We start from the raw sequence: 24,090 nt of genomic DNA, 5'->3' as shown, positions 1-24,090 counted from the left end.
CAGTAGTTGGGTAAATAGAGGGAGGCAGCGCACTGCTGTAGGAGGCCTTGAGCATGCAGTGTCCATATTGGGAAAGCTCTAAGAAGGCGGTCACCAGGCTCAGCTGGGGCTGGAAGTTGCTGAGGGACTATTCTGGGCATGTGGCTTGGACAGAGCACCATAGATTTCCTCACGTTTACACTGCTGACGGACTATGCAGCAGCCCCAAGCAACAAGAGAAGCCCCCTGCATCCTGCAGTATTCCTCCAACACTCTCTATTGAGAAAGTGTAAAATCATGCTCACTGTAAATGAGGAATGGTGAAAGGAATCCCATCCATTATCACAGAGCGTGTATTGAAGAGTGAATTTGGAACTGAGAGAAAAATTTGGTAACTGGAACACGTCATCTGTGAATAATGATAGTTTGTTTCTTTCCAATCTGTACACCTTTTATTTCGTATATTTCTTTCTTTCTAATCCTTTTACTTTTTATTCCTTTTTGTTTTCTTATTGCCCTGGTGTGGACTTTCAATACAATCTTTAATAGGGTGGTGATAACAGACATTTTTGCCTCATCTTTGATCTCAGGGGAAGCTTTCAATAATTTACTACCGAGTGTGATGTTTGCTGTGGTTTGATATATATACTTTCTATGAGATTAAGGAAATTTCCCTCTTAATCTGCTAAGAGGTTTTGTAATAAATGGGTGTTGCATTTCATCAAATGCTTTAATGCATCTGTTGAATGATGTGATTTTTCCCCCCTTTTTCTGTTAATGCCACTAATTACATTAACTGATTTTTCAAATGTTAATCACCATTGTGTCCCTGGAAAAAAAACTGCATTTGGTAGTTGTATATTATTCTTTTTTATGTATTTTTGGATTAATTTACTAATATTGGGGTATGGTTTTTACATCTATGGTCATGAGGTATAATTTTCCTTTCTTATATAGTCCCTGTTGGGTTTTGTTATAAAAATTATGCTGCTTTCATAAGATGAGTTGGAAAAGGCTCCTTTTTTGGAAAGAGTTTGTTTATGATTGCTATAACTTCTTCCTTAAATGTTTGATAAAGTTTTTCTAGGGAAACCATCTTGGCTTGGAATTTTCTTTTTGGGATGGTTTCTAATAATGGATTAAATTTCTTTATAGATAGAAGACTAGGTTTTTTATTTCTTCTTTTATGAATTTTGGTAAATTGTGATTTTTTTCCCCCAAGGTATTTGTTCATTTCATCCTAACCTGTCAAATTTATTATTTATAGTATTCTGTATTATTTTTCTAGTTCTCATTCCTGATCTGATAATTTGTAGGGGATTTTATCTTTTATTTTACTTATTATTCCCTTTTTTATACTTTTTCTAAGTTTGGCCACTCTTTCTAGCTTCTTGAGATGGAGCTTAGAACATTGTTTTTTTTTCATGCTTTCTAATTTTCTGATATATGCATATCAGGTTATAAATTTCCTCTGAGTACAGTTTTTGCTGACATTGTATTTACTATTTTTCTATATATATACATTAGATTTCTCTTATAAATATAACATATATTATATATAATTATATGTACAATTTAAATTTCAATTATGATTTTTCATTTGTTGATTATGGGTTATTTAGAAGTTTGTTGTCTAATTTCCAAACAGTTGGTTATTTTCTAGGGTTCTTTTTGTAATTGATATTTACCTTAATTCCATTTTAGTCATAGAACGTTCTCTGAATGATTTTAGTACTTTGAAGTTTGTTGTGGCTTGCTTTAGGACCTGGAATACAGGCAGTTTTGGTAAAGATTCCATGTGTATGTTACATAGGTTCCAGTCATTGTTGGGTGCCATGATTATAAATATGTCATTTAGGTCAAATTTGTAATTGTCTTGTTTAGATTTTGTATATTTTTATAGAATTTTTGTCTCTGTCACTTATCAAGAGTACTGTATCAGTCTTTCACTCTGATTGTGGATTTGTGTATTTCCCCTTTTAGTCCTGTTTTTGATTAAAATAATTTGAAGCTATGTTAAGTGGTGCATATATGTTTAGATTTGCTTTTTAGTCTTGGTGAATTGATTCTTTGATTTTGTCTGTATGAAATGACCTTCGTTATCTCTGGGAACACTCCTTGTCATAAAGTCTGCTCTTTCTTTTGGTTAGTTCTTGCATTGTTTATCGTTTGCCTTTTTACTTTTTACCTCTCTGTGTCCTTATATTGAAAATGTGTCTTTGTAAACAGCATAGTGTTTTTCTCTCTTTTTGTTTTTACCTAGTCCAATGATCTTATTAGTCTTTTACTTAGAGTTTTTAGTCCACTTATTTCTAATGCAATTATTGATGTACTTGGGTTAATATCTACTGTCTTACTATTTGATTTCAATTTGTCGAAACTGTTTTGCATTCTTTTTCTTCTCTTATCTTGCCTTCTTTTGTATTTTCTCTCTTTATTACCTTGTTGGTTGTGCATTCTTTTATTGTTTAGCCTAGAAATTATGATATATACCTTTGACTTATAATATTCTAATAAAAATAATTACTTTAGCCACTCCCCCATTAGTGGTCCTCTGACCCCCCCATCTTTCCCTTTTATTATTACAGATATTAATTTCTGTGTATTTTGTATGTATTTTAAGACATTATTTTTTTTTTGGTACAGAATGTATTCATTTGTATTTTCTCACATATTCACCCCTTTTGTTGCTCTTAATTTCTTTTGAATTTTCATCTTAGATCATTTTTCCAAAGAACTCTTGAGCATTCCTTTTAGTGCAGGTTTGTGGTGACTAATGTTCTCCAATTTTTGTCTGTCTGAAAATGTCTTTACTTTGCCTTCATTTATAAAGAATATTTTTGCTAGCTGTAGAATTATAGGTGGACAGTTATTTTCTTGCAGCTCTTTAAATAAGTTATTCGGTTGTTTTCTGATATTCCAAAGTCAGCTCTGAATGTTATTGTTGCTCTGTTGAAGGTAGGATATCTTTTTTTCCACTGGCTGCTTTTTGATATTTTTCTTTGGTTTGCAACAAAAAGTAAATAAAATGTGCCTAGATGTGGTTTTCTTGTATTTATCCTTCTTAGGGTTTGCAGAACTTTTTGAATCTGTGAAATGTTTTCTTGAATCAGTTTTGGAAAATCCTCAGTCATCAACTTTTTATATAATGCCTCTGCCCGTTCTCTCTCTCCTCTCCTTTTGAGATTCCAATTATGCATATCTTTGACTTTTTCATCTGTTTTACATGTCTCTCATACTCTTTTCTGTATTTTTCAGTATCTTTGGTCTATGTGCTTCTGTTTGGATATTTGCTATTGCCTTGTTTTCTATTTTGCCAGTTCTATCTTCTAATATGTCTAATGAGTTCTTAATTTCAGTGATTATATATTTCAATTATAGAATTTCCATTTGATTCCTTTTATAATAGATTCCAGTTTTCTGTTGAAATTCTTCACCTTTTATTTTCTTGAACATATTTATCGTAGTTATATACAGTCTTGTCTGTTAAGTCCAATAGCTGGATTACCAAAACATTGTACGTTTTTTTCTTGGTTTTTCAGTCTTATGGTCCTGTCTCTTGGAATGCCCAGTAATTTTTTATTGAGTACTTACACATTACAAAATATTGTGAGATTTCAGATGATGTTATGTTACTCCAGAGAAGGTTCACCCTTTCTTCTGCTTAGCAGATAAATGGGAGCAGATCACCTTAATTCAGTCAGGGACTAAGCTGAGTTGAGGCTGTGTTGCGGTTTTGGTAGGTCTCTGCCTCCTTCTGATTTGCCCCTGCTACTAGGGTGTAGACATTCAGGGGCTTCCAGTTGAGCGTTTGGTATGTTCAGTTCCCCTGGCAGGACTTGAACTTGAATTCATGTTTCCTCAGCCTGATAAAATTGCCAGAATCTCCATTCTGCTTTTCAGAGGCTTTCTGCTTAGCTGCTTAGCCTCCTTCTCTGTGCAGCTTCAGAATTTTCAAATATCTTGAAGGGAAAACTGGCTATGTGTTAGGCTCAATCCTTGGCACTTCCCCTTCTCACCTCTATCTCCAAATTTTGTCTGTAGCCTCACAAGCCCACCAAAGCTCTGATGACTTCTCAGTTCTCTAGCACCAGGCTATGCAAAGCTTGATTCTCAGCCTCTTGCCTTATGCCTAGATTCAACAAATGCCTCCTTGGAAAAGTGACTGCACTTATCACTCCACCTCTCTGTGCTTTGCTGCTCTCTGGGCTCTTGGTCCCTCTAGTTCTTTGCCTTTAATACTTCTCCAGTAGCTTTAAATAGATATTTTTAAACTTTTTTGCTGTATTTTAAAGTTGTTCTTGATAGAAACATTGGTTTAACACAAACTACTCTTTCATATTTGGAAGTGATAGTTACATATAGTTTATCATCACATATAGTTTATTGTTACATATATTGTTGTATATCGGTTATCACATCCATTATACAGTTAACTTCTTTGACATCAGTTTCTTTAAGTGACTCTTGGTTTTCTGACTGCATCATGTATAGGAGGCCTCTGGAAAATATTATATATCAATGTAGGAATAAATCGATTCTTACTTAATAGAAAGACCTGGTGGTGAGAATATCTGTTATCAGTTCAAAATCAGCAATGACTCTGAAACTATTATATAAACAAGTGGAAGAAATATTTGATAGTTAAAAGCCCAGATGCACGTTTCTTGGGATATTTGATCTGTTCCTGTGGTTATAATAATGAGTTTAGTATGTATGTTTGGAGCCACTATTTTTTGTTTCCTTAATATCAACTTACGGTGTTAGCTCTGTTTACATCATGTGATTTTAAAGTTGGAAGAACTCTGTTTTAAAATTTATTTTTAGGGCCTGGCCGGTGGCGCAAGCAGTTAAGTGCGCGCGCTTCGCTGCGGCGGCCCGGGGTTCGCCGGTTCGGATCCCGGGTGCGCACCGACGAACTGCTTGGCAAGCCATGCTGTGGAGGCGTCCCATATAAGGTGCAGGAAGATGGGCATGGATGTTAGCCCAGGGCTAGTCTTCCTCAGCAGAAAAAGAGGAAGATTAGCAGATGTTAGCACAGGGCTGGTCTCCTCACAAAATAAAATAAAATAAAATTTATTTTTAATGTAAAAAGAACAAGAAAATGTGAGAGAGAGAGAGATCTCTTCCTTACCTCCCACTCTCAAAATAACTATTATATAATTTCTCTCCTCCCTCCCCTTTTCCTTTCAGTTGTCTTTTCTCTCCTGTTGGCATGTCTGAAGAAAATGTAGAAATTGAAACACATAAAAAGAAGAATATTAAAATCTCTTGTAATCCTATCACCAAGCAGTAATCACTCTTTTGAGCATTTGGCATATATCTGTTGTGTTTTTTCCTATGTAAAATGGATCATATTTTATTAGTTGTTCTCAGCCCTGCCTCTTCATTAATATCACCTGTGACAATTAAAATATAAATATAGATTCTGGGATATACCTCAGACTTAACCAAATCAGAACTCCAGAGATAAGGCCAAGAGAGTTTTGTTTAAGAACAAAAACAACAACTCCCCTTCAGAAATTTTTAAAAACCTTCAGGAATGTTTTATAAGTGGAAAAAAAAGAATATTGCAATATTATATATAGAAAGGTTTAACTTGTATACAACTCTTTCTCTAATGATTCAATTTTAACTTTTTCCTAGCCATTCCACCCTATGGTGAATCTGGATTGTTCTCGGGATTTCCGGCCATTTCTTTGTGCACTCTATGCTCCTATTTGTATGGAATATGGACGTGTCACACTTCCTTGTCGTAGGCTGTGTCAGCGGGCTTACAGCGAGTGTTCGAAGCTCATGGAGATGTTTGGTGTTCCTTGGCCTGAAGATATGGAATGCAGTAGGTGGGAAAATCCTAGATTTTCACGGATCATTGCTTATGTTGCAGTATATTTAAAATTACTTGTCTTCTAGTTGATTAGTTTTTAAAAGCTTTTTTGAAGTATATATATTAGTCTTAATTTTGAACAGCAGTTTCACAGCCTCAGAATTATTCATTTCCTTAGGAATTTGGAAGCCCTAAATGAAAAAGGTAGAAAAAGAAAAGCATTTCTATGAAGAAGTTTTTAAAAGCATTAAATTAAGAAAAACATAATCAAGACATTCAGTTGATTTTTCTCTCTTAAAAATTTCTTTTCTGGTTATAAAAGTAATGCCATTTATGAAAAATTAGAAAATAATCATTCATTGCTTCATCATTAAATATCTTTAATGATATTTTAATGGGAATTAAATATCTTTATGATTTAAATGTGTTAATGACTAAAGTAGTTCTGTCAGTTCTCTTTTTCTGTCATGTATTAACATACCAGACCCTGAAAATGTCAGATGCTTTTCAAATGTATAGATTTTAAGCATTTCCTCAAGGTTTGAGGATTTTTACTAGACAGTCTTATAAATTTGTATGAGAGAACATTATTAGTAGTAATAATGTATATAGTATTAATACTGTATTTCTTCTATAAAAATGTGCCTTTTTTGTATTAAGGATAGAGAATAATTAGATGAATACATATGTACCTATTATTATCTAGCTTTGTCCAGTCTTAACATTTTGCAATATTTGCCTCAGATTTTTTTTTTTAAGAGATAAAACAATACAGATAGAGTTAAGGTTCTTTCCTTGGTACTCATCTTGATTTCATTCCATTCTTTCCTCCCCAGAGATGAGGTAATCATTATGTTGAGTTTGTTGTTAATCATTCCTATGTTTGTTTTTATAGTCTTACTACATATATACATACCCCATAAACAACATTAAATTTTTTTTACACGTATCTATGTTTCTATATGTAGGTCTGGTTCATTCCTTTTAATTGCTATATAATGGCCAGTTATATTAATATCCTGTAATTATTTAGCCATCCCCTATTGATGGTCATTACATTATTTCCAGGTTTTTGCTGTTATAAGCAATACTGCACTGAACATTCTTTTCTCCTTCATGTTTAAAATTAATTTTGTTTATCATCTGACAATAGCCCTTGGAGGTAGGTAAAAAGCAGGTGTTGTTACTCTCATTTGACAGATGGATAAACTTAAGAAATACAGCATATATTAGTTTCTTGTGGTCAATTCACTGATATTTTACTTTCTTATATTTGTCTGCTCTTTTTCCCACCTGTTTAACCTATTCTCTTATCTCTCCCCATCTAATCATTCATCCACTCTCTCCCCAAACACTTGATAGTGTTTATAGTCTCTCTTTTAGAAGTCTGTAAATTTCTTGGTGTTTACAACAGTTATGAATTGCCTGTGCAGGAACCTTATTTTTTGCTTCTTGTGTCTAACTCCCATTGTTTAGTGGTCTTTTTATTTTAATAGTTTATATACAAGTATAGAAATCTCATTATGATCTTTATTTATTTATTTATTTTGATAGGATTAGGTCTGTTTTATGTCCTCACTCTTGCCTGTGATTGCCTAACTCTGAAATCTTCAATTCTGCCAAACTGATCTTTCATAACAACCTTTTATTCTTCCACATCTCTCATATCTTTGTTCCTACTGTACCTGTTCTTCACCTTCATGGACGCCTCAGACTTGGGGTTACCCCCCTACAATAGGCCCTTCCTAATTTCCTTTGTTTCCTTACTTAGCTTAAGCTCTATGGTTTATCACTTGACATAACACCTTTGCTAGCAATTTCAACTCGTTCCTTCTACTGTACTTGTTCAGATCTCCAAGCGGATTGATTTAGCTAATTTCTTACAAATTAATTATGCTGTATATTTAATGATTCAAACCATAGCAGTTCTATTTGCTGTTTGTCTTTGGTCAGTTTCTAATTTGGTCAACAGGAAAATTTCCTTTCATTCCCCTCGGCACCTATACCAGATCTATATCACTCACTTCAAACCCATATTTCACCTTTATACTACATTTGACCCCTATTCCCCTCAACCTTAGCCTGTCCTCCTTTCCTGAAAATCAGTTAGGCCATATTGTGGTCTGCTGCATCTCAGACCAATGCTTCACAGTTTCTTTTCTTGGATCTTCTTCCTTTTTCTGCTCCTTGAATACTGGTGCTTCCCAGAGTTCTGTTCCTGTTCTCTTTGACTCTACATGCTTTCCCTGGATAATCTCATCATACTGATTTTAACTCTTATTCATATACTGATGACTCCTAAATCTAATTCTGTAGCCTTGACATCTTCCTGCTAAATTCCAAATTTGCATAGCCAGCAGCCATTGGAAACCCTAGCCTGAATTTGTCTCAGATACTTTGGTTTCAGTGTATCTCAAATTGATTTTATTCCTTGCTCATTTTTTTTATTACCTGGAAGTTATCTTCCTGCTTCATTGACTTTAGCTCCCACATCCAATCAGTTGTAAATCCTTTTGCTTTTATCTAACTAATTTCATATCTGTCTCATTCTCACTGCCTTATCTGGTTTTAGTTCTGGCTCAGCTGATATCTCTGCTCCCATTTTTGCCTAGCTCAAATCTGTCTTCTGTACTGCCCATAGTCATCTTTCTAACGACTTGGGTTAGGGCTGTATGAGTATATTTACTCAATAATCATTAATTCAACAAATATTAATTGGTTGTCTTCTGTATGCTAGGCACTATTCTAGATGCTGAATATGAGCAATGAACAAAATGTAGTCTCTGTTTTTATGGAGCTAAAGTTCTAGTGGTATTGGTGCGAGATAAATAAATAGATAATGTCAGATAGTAATGAATGCTAATAATAAGAAAGAGTAGGGTTAGGTGATAGTGATATAGTACAGGGAAGCAGAAAAACTATTTTCTATGGAGACATTGGGGAAGGATGTCTTTGATAAAGAGGCATTGGAACAGGGACCTAAGTGAAGTGAGAGAACAAATAATGCAGATATCTAGGGAATAACAATCCAGGCAGAGGAAACAGAGCAGCAAGTGCAGAGGCTGTGAAGTGGAATCATACTTGGTATATTCAAAGAACAACAGGAGACCAAAGAGGCTGGAGCAAGTGAGTGAGGGTGAATGGAAGGAAATAAGTTCAGAAAAGTACTGGGAATGGGGTCTTTGTAGCTCTGGAATGGCGTTTGGATTTGACGCTGAGTGAGAAGAGAAACCATTAAAGAACTTTGAGCAGAAGAGACATGAACACGAGCACACGAGTGGCATGTCTTTAAAGGATCACTCTGGCTGCTGTGTGAAAATGGAGATCACTTGGAAGTCACTCCAAAAGTCTAGGGAAGAGGTACTCATGGCTCAAACTGGGCGACAGCAGTGGAGGAAATGAGAAGTGGGCAGGTTCTGGATATATCACAAAGTAGAATGACAGTATTTGCTGGTAGATTGTGAGGTCTGTGTTAGAGAGAAAGGACATCATGGATGACCCCAAGGTTTTTGGCCTGAGCCACTAGAAGAATGGAATTACCACTTGTAGAGAGAAAGCTAAGGAGTGGAAATCAAGAGTTTGGTTTTGGAAGGGTTAAAGAGTGAAGGATGTGTATATTTTGAATTGCCAGTTGGATATACAAATATATCCATAAAAATATATATTACTTTGCATGGTTTTAAATTTTATATCAATGGTTATATATACATACATACGTACACACAATATGTACACATACTTCTGCAATGTACTTACCTCTCCAACCTCATCTCCTGTCACAAGTCATGCACACTTCATGCCTCAGCAATACTAAACAAACCCTGTTCAAACATCTATGCCTTTGCTTGTATTTCTTAGTAGAATACTGATTGGCATACTGCTATTACTGGCAAATACTGATTCAAATCCTGTGTTGAGGGACCTACTCTGTGAAGTCTTTCATAACCTCTTGCCCTGAAATAATTAATCCTTCTCTATATCATTTTTATACTATATATAGATATTGATTGCTTCATGTATCACACAGCTGTATTTTGTGTTGTGTTTACAAGTTTGTATCTCCTTTTAGACTCAAGGATAGAGATCCTGGTTTATCTTTTTATTTTAAACCCCTGGCATACTGCAGGATTCCAATAAATGCCTGAATACAGTAAATTTCTGTCATTTGGCTTTATAATTCCAAGCCCTGTGAAGAAAATGGTTTGTATCAGAAAATAAAAGATTAATGAGCTATAGCATAAAAGTTATGCATGTATTTGGCAAACTTAATATCAATGATAGTTTCTTGGAAACATGTGATGCCCATAAACTAGTAAATATCTAGTTAGTGGGAGTCTGAAGGCTTAGAAACTAATACTGGCAAGAAAATTGAAGACGCAGGAAATTTGTGAGAATGGTATCCTTAGTCATGTAAGTATATCTGCAACACAACCCTGTTTTCTTTGTCCTGAGGCTATGTATGATGCTTTCTGAAGTCTGTGGATCGTGTCCTTCTGGAAGATTGTTAAAATGCAGATTTCTTGGGCCGTAACACAGGCATACTGAAATAAGATTTGTGGTGGTGGGGAGCAAGAATTTGCATTTTAAAATGACTTTAAGTTTTTCTCATGCACAGCAGAGTTTGAGAAAAACTGAATTAGAGAATGCAATGGATTGGAGAGAAATTAAGGATGGTAGGAAAGCACTGGTTGACTTTAGAGACCTTAGAAGGCCCTTGATCAATATGATAAGCAGAGAGTGAATGTAAAATGGGAAGAAAAGATCTAAAAACTAAGCCACTTTTAAGGATTTTTAATGCTAGTCTAACTCAAAACACCTTGGGCCATGCATTTAGGGAAGATTTTTAACTCTTATGTTTGAGTAAGTTCTGAGTCTAGATAAATTGAGGACTGTACTGTAGTTAAAGGTTAGAAAAAAGTAACTTTTAGCTACTATTCTTTTTGAGTTATATACTTATTTATTTTATTTATTATATATATCTGTATTTTGAAATCTTACTCTAAACTTTGTGTCCTAAATAGTTTATTTATACACTGTTATTTATTGAGGGCTATGCTTGACTGTTTAATAAAGAGTACTGTTTTTGAAGCCAAAACAAAATTAAGTATAAAACCATATCATTTTTTTTGTCAACTATGGAAAATCTAATTGTATGGCCCACACAGAAGATATTACCATTTACTTTATTCCTATTTATTGTAATATGCTCCAAGGACATAAGAATAAATAAGATCACAGGTGCTAAATTTGGAAATCCAAATTGTTAGATGGCAGTAGATTTCCCTATAAGTAAAGATGGTTCTCATCTTGTATTTTATAGGTTCCCAGATTGTGATGAGCCGTATCCTCGACTTGTGGATCTGAATTTAGCTGGAGATCCTACTGAAGGAGCCCTGGTGGCAGTGCAGAGGGACTATGGTTTTTGGTGTCCCCGAGAGTTGAAAATTGATCCTGATCTTGGTTATTCTTTTTTGCACGTGCGTGATTGTTCACCTCCTTGTCCAAATATGTACTTTAGGAGAGAAGAACTTTCATTTGCTCGATATTTCATAGGATTGATTTCAATCATTTGCCTCTCTGCCACGTTGTTTACTTTTTTAACTTTTTTGATTGATGTCACAAGATTCCGTTATCCTGAAAGACCTATTATATTTTATGCAGTCTGCTACATGATGGTATCATTAATTTTCTTCATTGGTTTTTTGCTTGAGGACCGAGTAGCCTGCAATGCATCTAGCCCTGCACAGTATAAGGCTTCCACAGTGACACAAGGATCTCATAATAAAGCCTGTACCATGCTTTTTATGGTACTCTATTTTTTTACTATGGCTGGCAGCGTTTGGTGGGTAATTCTTACCATCACATGGTTCTTGGCAGCTGTGCCAAAGTGGGGTAGTGAAGCTATTGAAAAGAAAGCATTGCTGTTTCACGCCAGTGCATGGGGCATCCCTGGAACTCTAACTATCGTCCTTTTAGCGATGAATAAAATTGAAGGTGACAATATCAGTGGCGTGTGTTTTGTTGGCCTCTACGATGTTGATGCATTGAGATACTTTGTTCTTGCACCCCTCTGCCTATATGTGGTAGTTGGGGTTTCACTTCTCTTAGCTGGCATTATATCCCTGAACAGAGTTCGAATTGAGATTCCATTAGAAAAGGAGAACCAAGATAAATTGGTGAAGTTTATGATCCGGATTGGCGTTTTCAGCATTCTTTATCTCGTACCACTCTTGGTTGTAATTGGATGCTACTTTTATGAGCAAGCTTACCGTGGCATCTGGGAAACAACATGGATACAAGAACGCTGTAGAGAATATCACATTCCGTGTCCATATCAGGTAAGGGAAACCTTGTTCTAAATTTCAGCATGTGTAATAGTGAAAAGAAGGTGTATTACTATAAAGAGCTGATCTCAGCTGGGTTCTTTTAAAACTCTTTGTGAACCTCCAACTTGTACATTAAAATTTTAAAGTGAGAATAATGAACAAATATATTTTTTATATATATATAAATAATATATATAAAACATATATATTTTTTTGTAATAAGAATGTCATACACGTTTCTATAAACATCTTCCTTTTAAAAGATGACTTTTACAAGTCTAAGCTATGGGCTTTTGAGCAATTTACTTCTGTTATCACAAAACAGTTGCTTGTTGATTCTTTAGAAGTCTGCAGGTTTGAGGGGAAGAAGTACTTGACCAACTCTGGTAAAAAGGCACTCTTTTTGTGGAAATTTTACTGATGTTCAGAATAGGAATTAATTGTTTTTTAACAATTTTCCGAAAATAATAGAATGCAGTTGTACAAACTAGTCCATCTCTTAATTGGTCTTGGTTTTTCTTTTTTGCATACTGAATATTTGGTGATCTACCTTTGAGTTTAAAGAGATCAGATAATCATAATCATAGTCATAGAATCATAGAATTTTAGATCTAGAAAGAACTTTAGAGATCCTTTATTCAGGTTCCCTCTGTAATTTAGAGTTCTTAAACATCTATCTCGAATGTTAAGTGGCTTGCTCACACTCAGCTGGGATATAGTCCTAAGAGAGGAGTGGAACAAGTAAAGTAGTTCAGAGGAGTTCATGCTAAGTATTTCTCTCTCATCTTAAAACCTTCTCTAGAAGCTATGCCCCTAGCTATTACCCTCTCTTCTTCCTTTTAAGACAAGTTTTCTTGAAAGAGTTGTCTCCATTTGCTGTCTCCTGTTCATCATGTTCCAGGTTTCCTATTCTCAAAGTGCACCAGCCACCCTTTCATCTCCCCCAACCCTTACGTTTTGCTAATATCTTTTAAATGCCTTTATTAAAGTCCTTATGTGTTATCGATAACTGGTTTACTTGGTCTCTTTCCCCTACTAGACAGTGAACTCTTTGAAAGCAGAACTTTTTTTCATATTTTTTGAATGCATATTCTATAGGTTGGTAGATGATAACATTGGGAATGTGGCTGTATAGATAGAGAAGAAGAGATATTTTTAAGAAATGATAACGGTACTTTTAGTCATAGGCTAAATAACACTTTTAGTCATAGGCTAAAAGTGTTTTTTATTTCCAGCATACAGAAATAATGTTGGATTTCCAACATACCGAACAGGATAGAGAAGGATATAATAACAATAACATAGCTACTAAACTGTAAACTCTGGAGCAGGAATCCTGGCTTCATATCTTACTTTCATTATTTACTAGCTTTATAACCTTAAACCAACTTCACCTCTCTCTGCTTAAGTTCTTCATCTGTAAAATGAGTAATAGAATCTAATAGCACTAAAATAGTAATAGCATTAGATATAAATAGCGATAGAATCTACCTTCTAGGTTTGCTTTTAGGGGTATACATGCAAAACACTTAGAAGAGTGCCTGCTATGTAATAAGTGCTGAAATCTTAGCTTTATTATTTGTTTTCTTCATGATCGTTTCTGCTGCTGTTAATTGTTCTTTACACATACACATATATATACACACACATAAATACATATATACATATAAATATATATATATTTTTTAAACCATCCAACACCAAGCTTTAGCAAATGCCATGTTTGTTTCAGATTTTTAAAAGAAATCATATTACAGATTTGGCTGAAGCTCCCTGTGTATCCTTCCCCAGTCCTGTTTCTCTTATTCCCTACCCAGGAGGTAACCATCATCCTGAATTTGGAGTATATCATTCCCATGAAAGTCTAGACAATTACTACTATGTATGTAGTTATGAAAAAATTTTTACAAGTAAGTAAATGATACACTATATATCTGTTTCTGTAACTTGATTTTCTTAACTTAACATTTAGTTTTTGAGGTGTGTTTATGTTAATATTGTAGCTCTAGATTATTTTTTTAAATGTGTTTCCTTTAAAGGAAGTTTACATTATAAAATATTTTAAATATGTAGAAGTATAGAAAATAATGTAACAAACATCCATGTACTCACAACCCGACTATCTTGAAATCATAATATTATGTCGTGTCTGGCCAGCTGGCTGGCTGGCTATCTATCATTAAGGACACAGTTGATGCCCCCCCTCTGTTCCCTTCTGTATTCCCATTTCCTTTCCTTCTCCTTCTGCAGAGGTAACCCTTCTCATAAATATGATATTTATCATTCTTCTCAGTCTTTTATACTGTGGCTGAATATTTATGTAGCTATAAAACTTGCTGTTTTGCAAGTTTTAAAAATCTATATAAGTGAGATCATTCTGTAGCTTGCTTTTTTCACTCAATTTTATGTTTTTGAGTATATACTTGTTGATATGTGTACCACTAATTGTTCATTTTAACTTCAGTAGTCTAATGTATAAATAGACTGCAATTTATTCACTCATTATTCTGTTGGACTTATAGTTGTTTCCAGGTTTTTTTTTGCTATTATAAACCATTTTGCAATGAACATTCTTGTAATACCTGTCTTACTTGCACATGCCAGGAATTTCCATGGGTATATATCAAAAAGAGAAATTATTGCATTATAAGATATAGACATCTTCAACTCAAGTGGTTATTTTAAATTACACTTGCAGCAGAGTGTGAGTTTCCCATTTGTTCCCATCTTGGGGTTCTCCTGCTTTTAGGTTTTTGCCAATCTTTGAAACACTATCTATTCTATAATTACTATAGTAATAGAATAATAAAAATTACTTTTATTTCCCCTAGTATTCATAAGGTTGAACATGTTTCATATGTTTGTTGGCCATTTGGGGTTTCTCTTCTGTGATTTGACTTTGTTCCTTTGTCCTTTGCTCTGTTAGGTTATTTGCCTTTTGTTATTATTGTTGTTGTTGAAATATTCTTGGTATCAATTCTTTGTCAATTATTTGCATTGCAGATATATTATCCTGTTCTGTCATTTGTCTTCTCACTTTGTGTTTTCTTTGCCTTTTGTGTTTTAAGAAATCCTTCCCTGCCTCTAAAGTCATAAAAATGGTCTGCCATATTTTTTCTAGCAGTTTTTTTTTTTTTAATTTTTATTTATTTATTTTTTCCCCCAAAGCCCCAGTAGATAGTTGTATGTCATAGTTGCACAGCCTTCTAGTTGCTGTATGTGGGACGCAGCCTCAGCATGGCCGGAGAAGCAGTGCGTCGGTGTGCGCCCGGGATCCAAACCCGGGCCACCAGCAGCAGAGCGCGCGCACTTAACTGCCAAGCCATGGGGCTGGCCCTCTAGCAGTTTTTAAATTTTGATTTTTTGATTCCAATCTCTAATCCCTTGAAATTTATTTTTGTCTATGTTATGAGTAACATGATTTTGTTTTTCCATATGAATAAGCAGTATGCTTTCTGCACCATTTATCAAATAGCCTATCTGAATTGTAATGCATCCTCTATCATAAACAAGTTCCATTTTTAGGCTCTCTCTTTTGTTCCATTGGTCTGTTTGTATAATCATGTGTCCATTCCACATTGCCCCTACCTTGTTCTTCTTCAAAATTATTTTAACCATTCTTCACACTTTTCTGTATGAATTTTAGAATCAGTTTCTCCATGAAAAACACCGTTGGGATTTTGATTGAATTTGTTTTTTATTTTAAATGAATCTCAGGAAAATTGCCATCTTTGTAATACTGAGTTTTAATATTTTTGTTTGTTTATGTATTTATTCATTCATTTGATGTTAGGTACCTTATAGTTTTTGTTGCAATTGTGAAGGGGATCTTTTCTCTATTACATTTTTATTTTTTTTATTTTTATTTATTTTTTTTGTGTGAGGAAGATCAGCCCTGACCTAACATCCGTGCTAATCCTCCTCTTTTTGCTGAGGAAGACCGGCTCTGAGCTAACATCTATTGCCAGTCCTCCTCCTTTTTTTTCCCCAAAGCCCCAGTAGGTAGTTGTATGTCATAGTTGCACATCCTTCTAGTTGCTGTATGTGGGACGCGGCCTCAGCATGGCCGGAGAAGCGGTACCTCGGTGCACGCCCAGGATCTGAACCCGGGCCGCCAGTAGCGGAGCGTGTGCACTTAACCGCTAAGCCATGGGGCCGGCCCTCTATTACATTTTTAAATTGGTTGTTGCTGGTGTACAAGAATGCCATTGATTGATTTTTGTATATTGGTCTTATGTTGAGCACCCTTGCTGAACTTTTGTTAGTTCTAATTGTGTATAGATTCTCTTAGTTATTCTTTGTAGTAGTCCTATTGTCTGCAAATAAGGACAAATGTTTCCCTTGCTTGCTTCCCAATTCTTATGTTTTAAGATTTTTGCATTAATACTTATGAGTGAGACAGATTGTGATAATTTTTTTTTCTTGTACTATCCTTGTGCTGTTTGGGTTATAATAACTTTATAAAGTGAGATTTTTTTCCTATTGTCTGAAGCAGTTTTTACAATAAATAGGAGCCGTCTCCTCTTTGAAAAGGTTGGTATATCCTCCTGTAAAAACTGTCTGTTATGGTTTCTTTGAATAAGGACAGAGAAATTGTGGAAGATACTAGGTTTTTCAAACTACCACTTCAATTTCTTTAATAGAAATTGTTTTATTCAGGCCTTTTATTCCTTCTTGAGGCATTTTTGGTAATTTACATTTTTCTAGAAAATTATTTCATCTAACTTTTCAAATACATTAGTATAAGGTTATTCTTCCTCTTTTTTTTTTTAATTGTTACCATTTCCTTTTTTGGTTCCTAATGTATGTTCTCTTTTTTCCCCCCTTGATCAATCTTGCTAGAGGATTATCTTTTTAATTCTGTTACTTCTGTGCTTATTTTCTCCCTACTGCTTTTCTTTATAATTACTTTGGTTTTTTTAGATTCTTGAAAGGTTAACTCATACATTCTCAATATTTCCTGATTTTTAAAGTGCATTTAACAGTCATTTAACAAAAAACCATTATTACCGAGGTTGGTCACTCATTCAGTTTCCCATACTTGGCTCCAAGCAACTTTATCATTTTTTTTTTTTTTTTGGTGAGGAAGATTGGCCTTGAGCTAACATCTGTTGCCAATCTTCCTCTTTTTTAGCTGAGGAAGATTGGCTCTGAGCTAACATCTGTGCCCGTCTTCCTCTATTTTGCATGTGGGATGCCGCCATAGCATGGCTTGACGAGTGGTACATTGGTCTGTGCCTGGGATTTGAACCTGTGAACCCTGGGCCACTGAAGCGGAACACGCAAACTTAAGCACTATGCCACCAGGCCGGCCCCTGGTTTTTTTTTTTTTTTTTTTTTGAGAATGTTTTATTAATTCAAGTTGGGGAATCTCTGGTCTCATTTTTTTTTCATAGAAAAGTTTTCCCAAACCTAATGGAAGGGAACGTTTTTCACACTAACACCTCATGGATTAATAGCGCTCAGGTACGTGCATTGGTTTTTAATTTCCGGCAATGTGGTGGTGTTTTGTTTTGTTTTGTTTTTTCCAGAATTAGTATTAACCTTTTCCTTCAGCATTATAGTTCAGATGCTGTTCTGGAAGATAGTGCAGGTATGATTAAAGGTTTATTCTGTGTATAAATTCATGAATTCCCTTGTGACGCTTTTGCTTTTCAATCTTCATTAAGTAATAGGTGTTGAGTTACATCTGGCTTATTCAAAAAAGATAAAGTACCATAAATATGAACTGTTATTATTTATACAGATTTCATTGTGGGTAAAATCTGTGATCTCATTTGATATCCACAACAACCTTATGAAATAGATAGTATGACTTCATTCCACTCTGAAGGGAGGAAGTTGAAAGAGAAAGAAATAATATGTCTGACACAGAGTCACATTAGCTTAGGGGTCAGCCAACTATAGCCCACCCAAACTATAGCCCACTGACAAACAATAGGGCCAGCTACCTGGATGTTTTTTGTTTTTTTGAATTGTGATAAGGTGTTCATTATAAATGGTAATATAAAATTTACCATTTTGACCATTTTTAAGTGTACAGTTCTGTAGCATTAAGTACATTCACAGTGTTGTGCAACTATCACCACCATCTATCTCCAGAAACTTTAAGCTTCCCAAACTGAAACTCTATACCCATTAATCAATAACTCCTCCGTCCTCCCTGCTTCCCAGCCTCTGGCAACCATCATTCTACTTTGTGTCTCTGAATTTGACTGCTCTAGGTACCTCATATAAGTGGAATCATATAATATTTGTCCTACTTTATGATTTTTTAATATTCAAATATTAGAATTTTAATATTAGTTTTCATTCAAAATCTTACTTTAGAGGAATCTTATACAGCTTGTGAATTGAGTGCTGGAGATACTAAATTCCTATTTAAAGTAATATCCACACATAATTGAACAAGATTTGCTATCACTGAGCATGCCTAAAAGAATACTTAGCAGGCTCTGATGATAATTCCTAATGAGTTTTTAAAATGTATTAAGCAATGATATTATCCTTAGAGTAGCCTTCTCAAGTGATTTAGAGAACATAATATTTGAATATGTTTGCTTAAAAATCAGTGAGGTTGCTTTACAGTCATTTCTCATATTACTGAAGCTTTCAAGTATTTGAAAAATCAGTTTGTGAAGTAGTTGATCACTTTTTTTTCCAAAATACCAATTGGATTTAATGCAAATTGCATGTATTTAAGTCTATGATTTAAGAAAAGTGGGCTTGTATAAAGTATTTAAAAATATTTAAAATGAGTGTCCTTGCTGAAAAACGAAATTAACTGCTTAGATTTTAAAATACTTTATACCAAAACTGCTTTTAGCAAGAACACTTTTTTAAAATGTGTATTAAATAATACTTGAGAAAGTAATGTTTAATTCCTCAATTTACAATTAATTATGAAATATAACCTGAGATGTCAGGATAATGTATATTTTACAGTTTAAAATCAATAAAGTTTATTCCTAGAATATATTTTCACCTGATGTATTATTTAAATAATATATTAGTAATTTTCCAGGTACTTGGGTTTTTTCTTTTTTTTTTTTTAAAGTAATTCCATCTATTTAGTGCCTTCTAAGAGATTGAAAGCATTTTATGAAAGAGTTATAAGTCTCACAGGTTGTTGATATTTCTAGAAAACCATTTGAATATAACATATTGGTTAAAAACATGGGCTTTAAAGTCAGACAGGCTAGGTTTACGTCCTGTATCTAACATTCTGAGCCTCAGTTTCCTCATGTAGAATGCAGAAAATAATATATTAAATACAGTAATATCTACCTCACGGGTGGCTATGAAGATTAAACAGTAATAAATTTAAACCTCTTACTAGAGTGCCTTGCACAAAGAAAAATTACAGTATTAAATTCTGTTGTTACGAGTACATAATTCTTGAAGTTTGAAAAAGGATTATCCTTATATTCTGTACTAGAGTCATAATTTTTTTCTTTTAAATTAATTTTCAAGAGAACAAGTTTCCTTTCCTAAAGTACCCCTTGATTTTTTTCATCTCTTTCATCCATCTAATCCAGTGCTATATGTCCCAAGGAATTTTAATACTAGAACCAGTGTTTCTATAATAGAAATGTGTTACCATAATATAGGCAGCTTGGCTAAGACTATCAAATTCACATTAGAGCCATTTGTAGAATTCTAAAAAAAATTATTTTTATAGAAAACAAAAATAACATTATTTGTATTCTTTCAGCCACACAAGGCAACCCATCTGTTGTTTATCTAGTCTCGATTCAGAAAAATACAAAAATAGCAGAATAATGTCAAATCTAACTTATGGTTTTAGCTTCATTTTCTGATAAGAGTGCTTCCCTTTACCAGGCAATTCCAAAAGGAATCATCATTGTTTATGAAAGGACCATTAGGGAAATGGGTATGTTTTACACTTCCAACATTAGCGACAGTGAGTAATTCTGTATAAATATATAGTTCTACTATCTTTTTTTCCTGCAATCTTTAAAGTGGTAAATGTCCTGCCTGTGACTTCTAGCACCAAATTAATTTTTCCTCAAAATTGCTTAGTGTCTGTAGTAAAGTAAAAGACTAAGAATTCCCTGAAAAAATATTGTAAATTTCTTGTTTTATAGGAAAATATTATAGAAATATAGAATATTAAATTTATAGGAATTTATTTATACTATTATGTACAGGTTGTAAAATGCTGTCCAACAGCCCTTTTGGATAAATGTATTAAAACATGAAAGTTGCTGTTATTCTGGCCTCTGTTAAATAGAATAGCCTAAGCCATGAGTTCGATTTGAGTCTTAACTGCAGGTATATCTGGTATACAAATAGTTTACACGTTTTTAGGAAAAAATTCAATGTACTCGCCATAATCTACAGTAGGGCACAGGAAACTTTCTGTAAAAGGTCAGATAGTAAATATTTTAGGCTTTGCGGGCCATATCGTTTTTGTTGCGACTACTACTCAACTCTGCCAGTGTAATACAAAAGCAACCATAGACAATATGTAAACAAATGGAAGTGTTCTAATAAAGTTTTATTTACAAAAACAGAATTGTGGCAAATTTGGTCTGCAGTCTGTAGTTTGCCAACCCCTGATCTACAGCAAGCGTTATTGTATATCACCTTCAAAAATTCTTTCTTAACAGTGGTTGGTGATTTACGGCATTTTTCTGTCCCGTGTAAATTGTCACTGTTTCATTCTCATTACTACTTTTGAGGATCATCATTTTACTCTAGTGCATAATGGTATTAAAAACATTGAATACAAGCTAGTACTATTATATCACTATAATAAATAAAAATAAATTCTATTACATCACTATAATAAAGTCATGCCAATAAATCTTATTTCCAATAGTCTTTGAAGTCATCACCACACCAATTTAAGGAAATAACTGCAGTAGTTTATGGGAATAGTAAAAGAGAAGCAATGTAATGTAATAATCAAAGAAGCTACTAGTTACTAAGTATTTACTATGCCCCAGGTCTGGTACTTGGCCAATTTATACACTTTATCTCATTTAATTCTCACAATAGCCCAGTAAGTTAGAGTGTACTCAATTTTACGAATGAGAAAACTGAGTCTCGTATAATTATACAACTTATCCAAATTCATACCGTTAAGTGATAAAGCTAGAACGTGAATTGTCTTTCTGCTTCCAAAGCCTACAATCTTACCATTACTTTACACCTCTTCTTATGCAAAAAATGCTGGTATGAGTATTTGGGAGACACATTCTAGTCCTGGCTGTATCTATGAATAGTTTTGTACCTTTAGACTAGTCACTCAATAGATGAGATAATTTCTTCACCTCTAAGATTAGAGAATTGTATTGAATAATCTCTAAGGTTCTTCTCAGGTCTAATATCAAATGAGTCTAGAAACTTAACTTTTATAAACCACAGTTTATTTTTTCCCTTCCTTTATAAAACTCGTTCGATAATGCAACAACCTTTTATTACTTATCTACCATTGTATATTGATAGTTGCTGAGGAAGCAACATCATGGCCTAGTTGAAGAAAATAAATATGGAAATCAGATAATTCTGTGATTAAAGTACAATTATTTTATGAGTTCTGTCTTTTGCTCCTTTAAAAAATACAGAGAAGGAGCCAGCCTGGTGGTGTACCGGTTAAGTGTGCGCGCTCTGCTTCAGCGGCCCAGGGTTCGCAGGTTCGGATCCTGGGCGCACACCGACGCACCGCTTGTCAAGCCATGCTGTGGTGGTGTCCCATATAAAGTAGAGGAGGATTGGCATCAGATGTTAGCTCAGGGCTGATCTTCCTCACACACACACACACAAAATACAGAGAAACCTAGTGAAAACACCTTTAAGAATATGATATTGATTATACTATGGCTAAAAATACAGAGCTGTTTAGTAAGTTTACAAGGATTAATTTAGAAGAATACATTTATTTTTCTAGCACTTCCAATGAGAATTCTTCATAGGCAAGTTAAAATATGTCTCTTTATAAGTTGAGTAGGAAAAACTTGCCTGAGGTCCTAAAGTTTAAAAGTGATCAGATAATCACTTGAACAATTTCTTAGATAAATGTTTTGTCATCTTTACCCTCAAATAAAATATAGGACTTTAATCCCAAAGGGTAATTATGAAAAAAATAAAAATAAGTGATGTCTTAAAATTACGACCAGGTACAGCACTGTGCATGCAAATACATGTTCCTGTGTGAACCTTACAGTATGTTTTGCATATCTAATGGAAAGTGAATGTTGGCTACAATTCTGAAGCCCAAATCCTTGACTAGCTGCTTATAGTGCTGTTTATTTCAAAGGGATATATATGTGTGTGTGTGTCCATCTGTCTGTCTAGAGGAGTTCCTCTTGTGCTTTTAACAAGAGAAAGGCCAAATGGCCTGCTTTATTAATTTTTGTCCTAAGTCTACTTCTGGTCTTGGCCCTATCTGAGGCTTACCACTTGCACCATAATTGGAGGAAGCAAGTGAAGATCTGAAAATAACTCTTCTCCCTAAGGCCTAAAGCTGACCCTTCATGGGCCACCCTTTTCCATGCCTCCTTTCTCCCAGGTCCCTCGCTAATTCTAGTAAGCCTTTCCAGTGGAAGAGACGTCGACAAGGGAAAAAAGAGAAAGAGGATTGTTCGAGTTTTCACCCAGTCCTTTACAGTTCTTTTCCCCCTCCCACGAAGTGTCCATCTCTTGGTACAGTGGCTTATTTGTCCTCTCTGAGGACTCCATTTTTTTTCTTGGTCCTTATCTGAACACCTTTCTGTCAGAGGTAGAACCAGGAGGTGAGACCTGGGCTTCTTCGGAGATTAGAGAGTGCAATAAACAGATATCAGTTATGCTCAAAATAACTGACTTTTCAGACGACCTGGCTTACTAGGTTAGAGGATACTTCACAGGACCTCTATAAAATAAACTGGTGACCAATGCATGTTGGATACTTGGGCTAGAAGGCTATTTTCTAGAATACTTGCATACTTTTCTTGCTTACCAGTAGAGTTATGTGTTAATGGTGTTTATTATGTGTATTTTAAATTTATTATGTTTATTCTAAAACCTGTTTATGAAGGTAGTGTGTGTTACTTTAATATAGAATTGAATTACATATTAGGTAAACCAATGAAGTATGGGTTGGAAAAGAAAGCATTGTTTTCATGAAAACTAAGTTGATTGCTAAGTTGGTTGATTGGAAAGACTCAGGTTGGTTTTTTTTTTAAGTTATTGAAGTTAGTATGGGCAAGATGAACTGTCCAAGACTGAGTTGAGGAGATTGTGAAAATCTAGAATTTTGCACTTAGATTGCTTTATAAGTATTTGAGTTTTCTGTTCACTTTAAAGAAATAGAAACTGGAAATCATGGATGATGAATAAACTTGTAGCATGTAAGAAAAACTGGAATACTAATTAGCAGACCAAAATCAAAGAAAAGGCCTTGACTTTCCATCAGATGATTAACTGTTTTACATTAAAATAAATGTATTTTTGTATGTGTAATTTTTTTGCTTTACCTAACTTTTTTTTTTTTTTTTTTTTTGGTGAGGAAATCAGCCCTGTGCTAACATCTGCCAATCCTCCTCTTTTTTTTTGCTGAGGAAGACTGGCCCTGGGCTAACATCCATGCCCATCTTCCTCCACCCTATATGGGATGCCGCCACAGCATGGCTTGCCAAGCAGTGCGTCGGTGTGCGCCCGGGATCCAAACCGGCAAACCCCGGGCCGCCACAGTGGAGTGCGCACACTTAACCGCTTGCACCACCAGGCCGGCCCCTACCTAGCCTTTTTTTATGTTGATACTAACCACCTGCCTGATCGTGTCAAATATGAAATCATCTATTTTATTTCCTTTGGGGAATACAGATATTCTTTCGGTGACTTTATAAACTGTGTTAAGGTCATCGAGTTCACTAATATTTTATAAGTTTGCAAAAGAAAGAGTTAAGAAGTTTGTCTCAAAGTAGAACGTTAGGAAAATGATAAAATACA

At 34.5% G+C, this 24,090-nt stretch overlaps 1 protein-coding gene across 1 annotated transcript in view; it reads left to right on the top strand.

Moving 5' to 3' along the window:
- Positions 1-24,090, top strand: part of FZD3 (frizzled class receptor 3) — an 88,136-nt gene that overhangs the window by 25,339 nt on the left and 38,707 nt on the right. The window contains exons 3-4 of the mRNA XM_058550431.1: positions 5,626-5,822; positions 11,127-12,144. Of these exons, the coding sequence (XP_058406414.1) occupies positions 5,626-5,822; positions 11,127-12,144 (1,215 nt within the window). The remainder of the gene's footprint in view (positions 1-5,625; positions 5,823-11,126; positions 12,145-24,090) is intronic.

The sequence above is a fragment of the Diceros bicornis genome, chromosome 11 (assembly GCF_020826845.1).
Source record: "Diceros bicornis minor isolate mBicDic1 chromosome 11, mDicBic1.mat.cur, whole genome shotgun sequence".
In the NCBI taxonomy this organism is placed as follows: Eukaryota; Metazoa; Chordata; class Mammalia; order Perissodactyla; family Rhinocerotidae; genus Diceros; species Diceros bicornis.
Note: the sequence above shows the minus strand (reverse complement) of the source record. Positions and strands in the feature narration are given on the sequence as shown.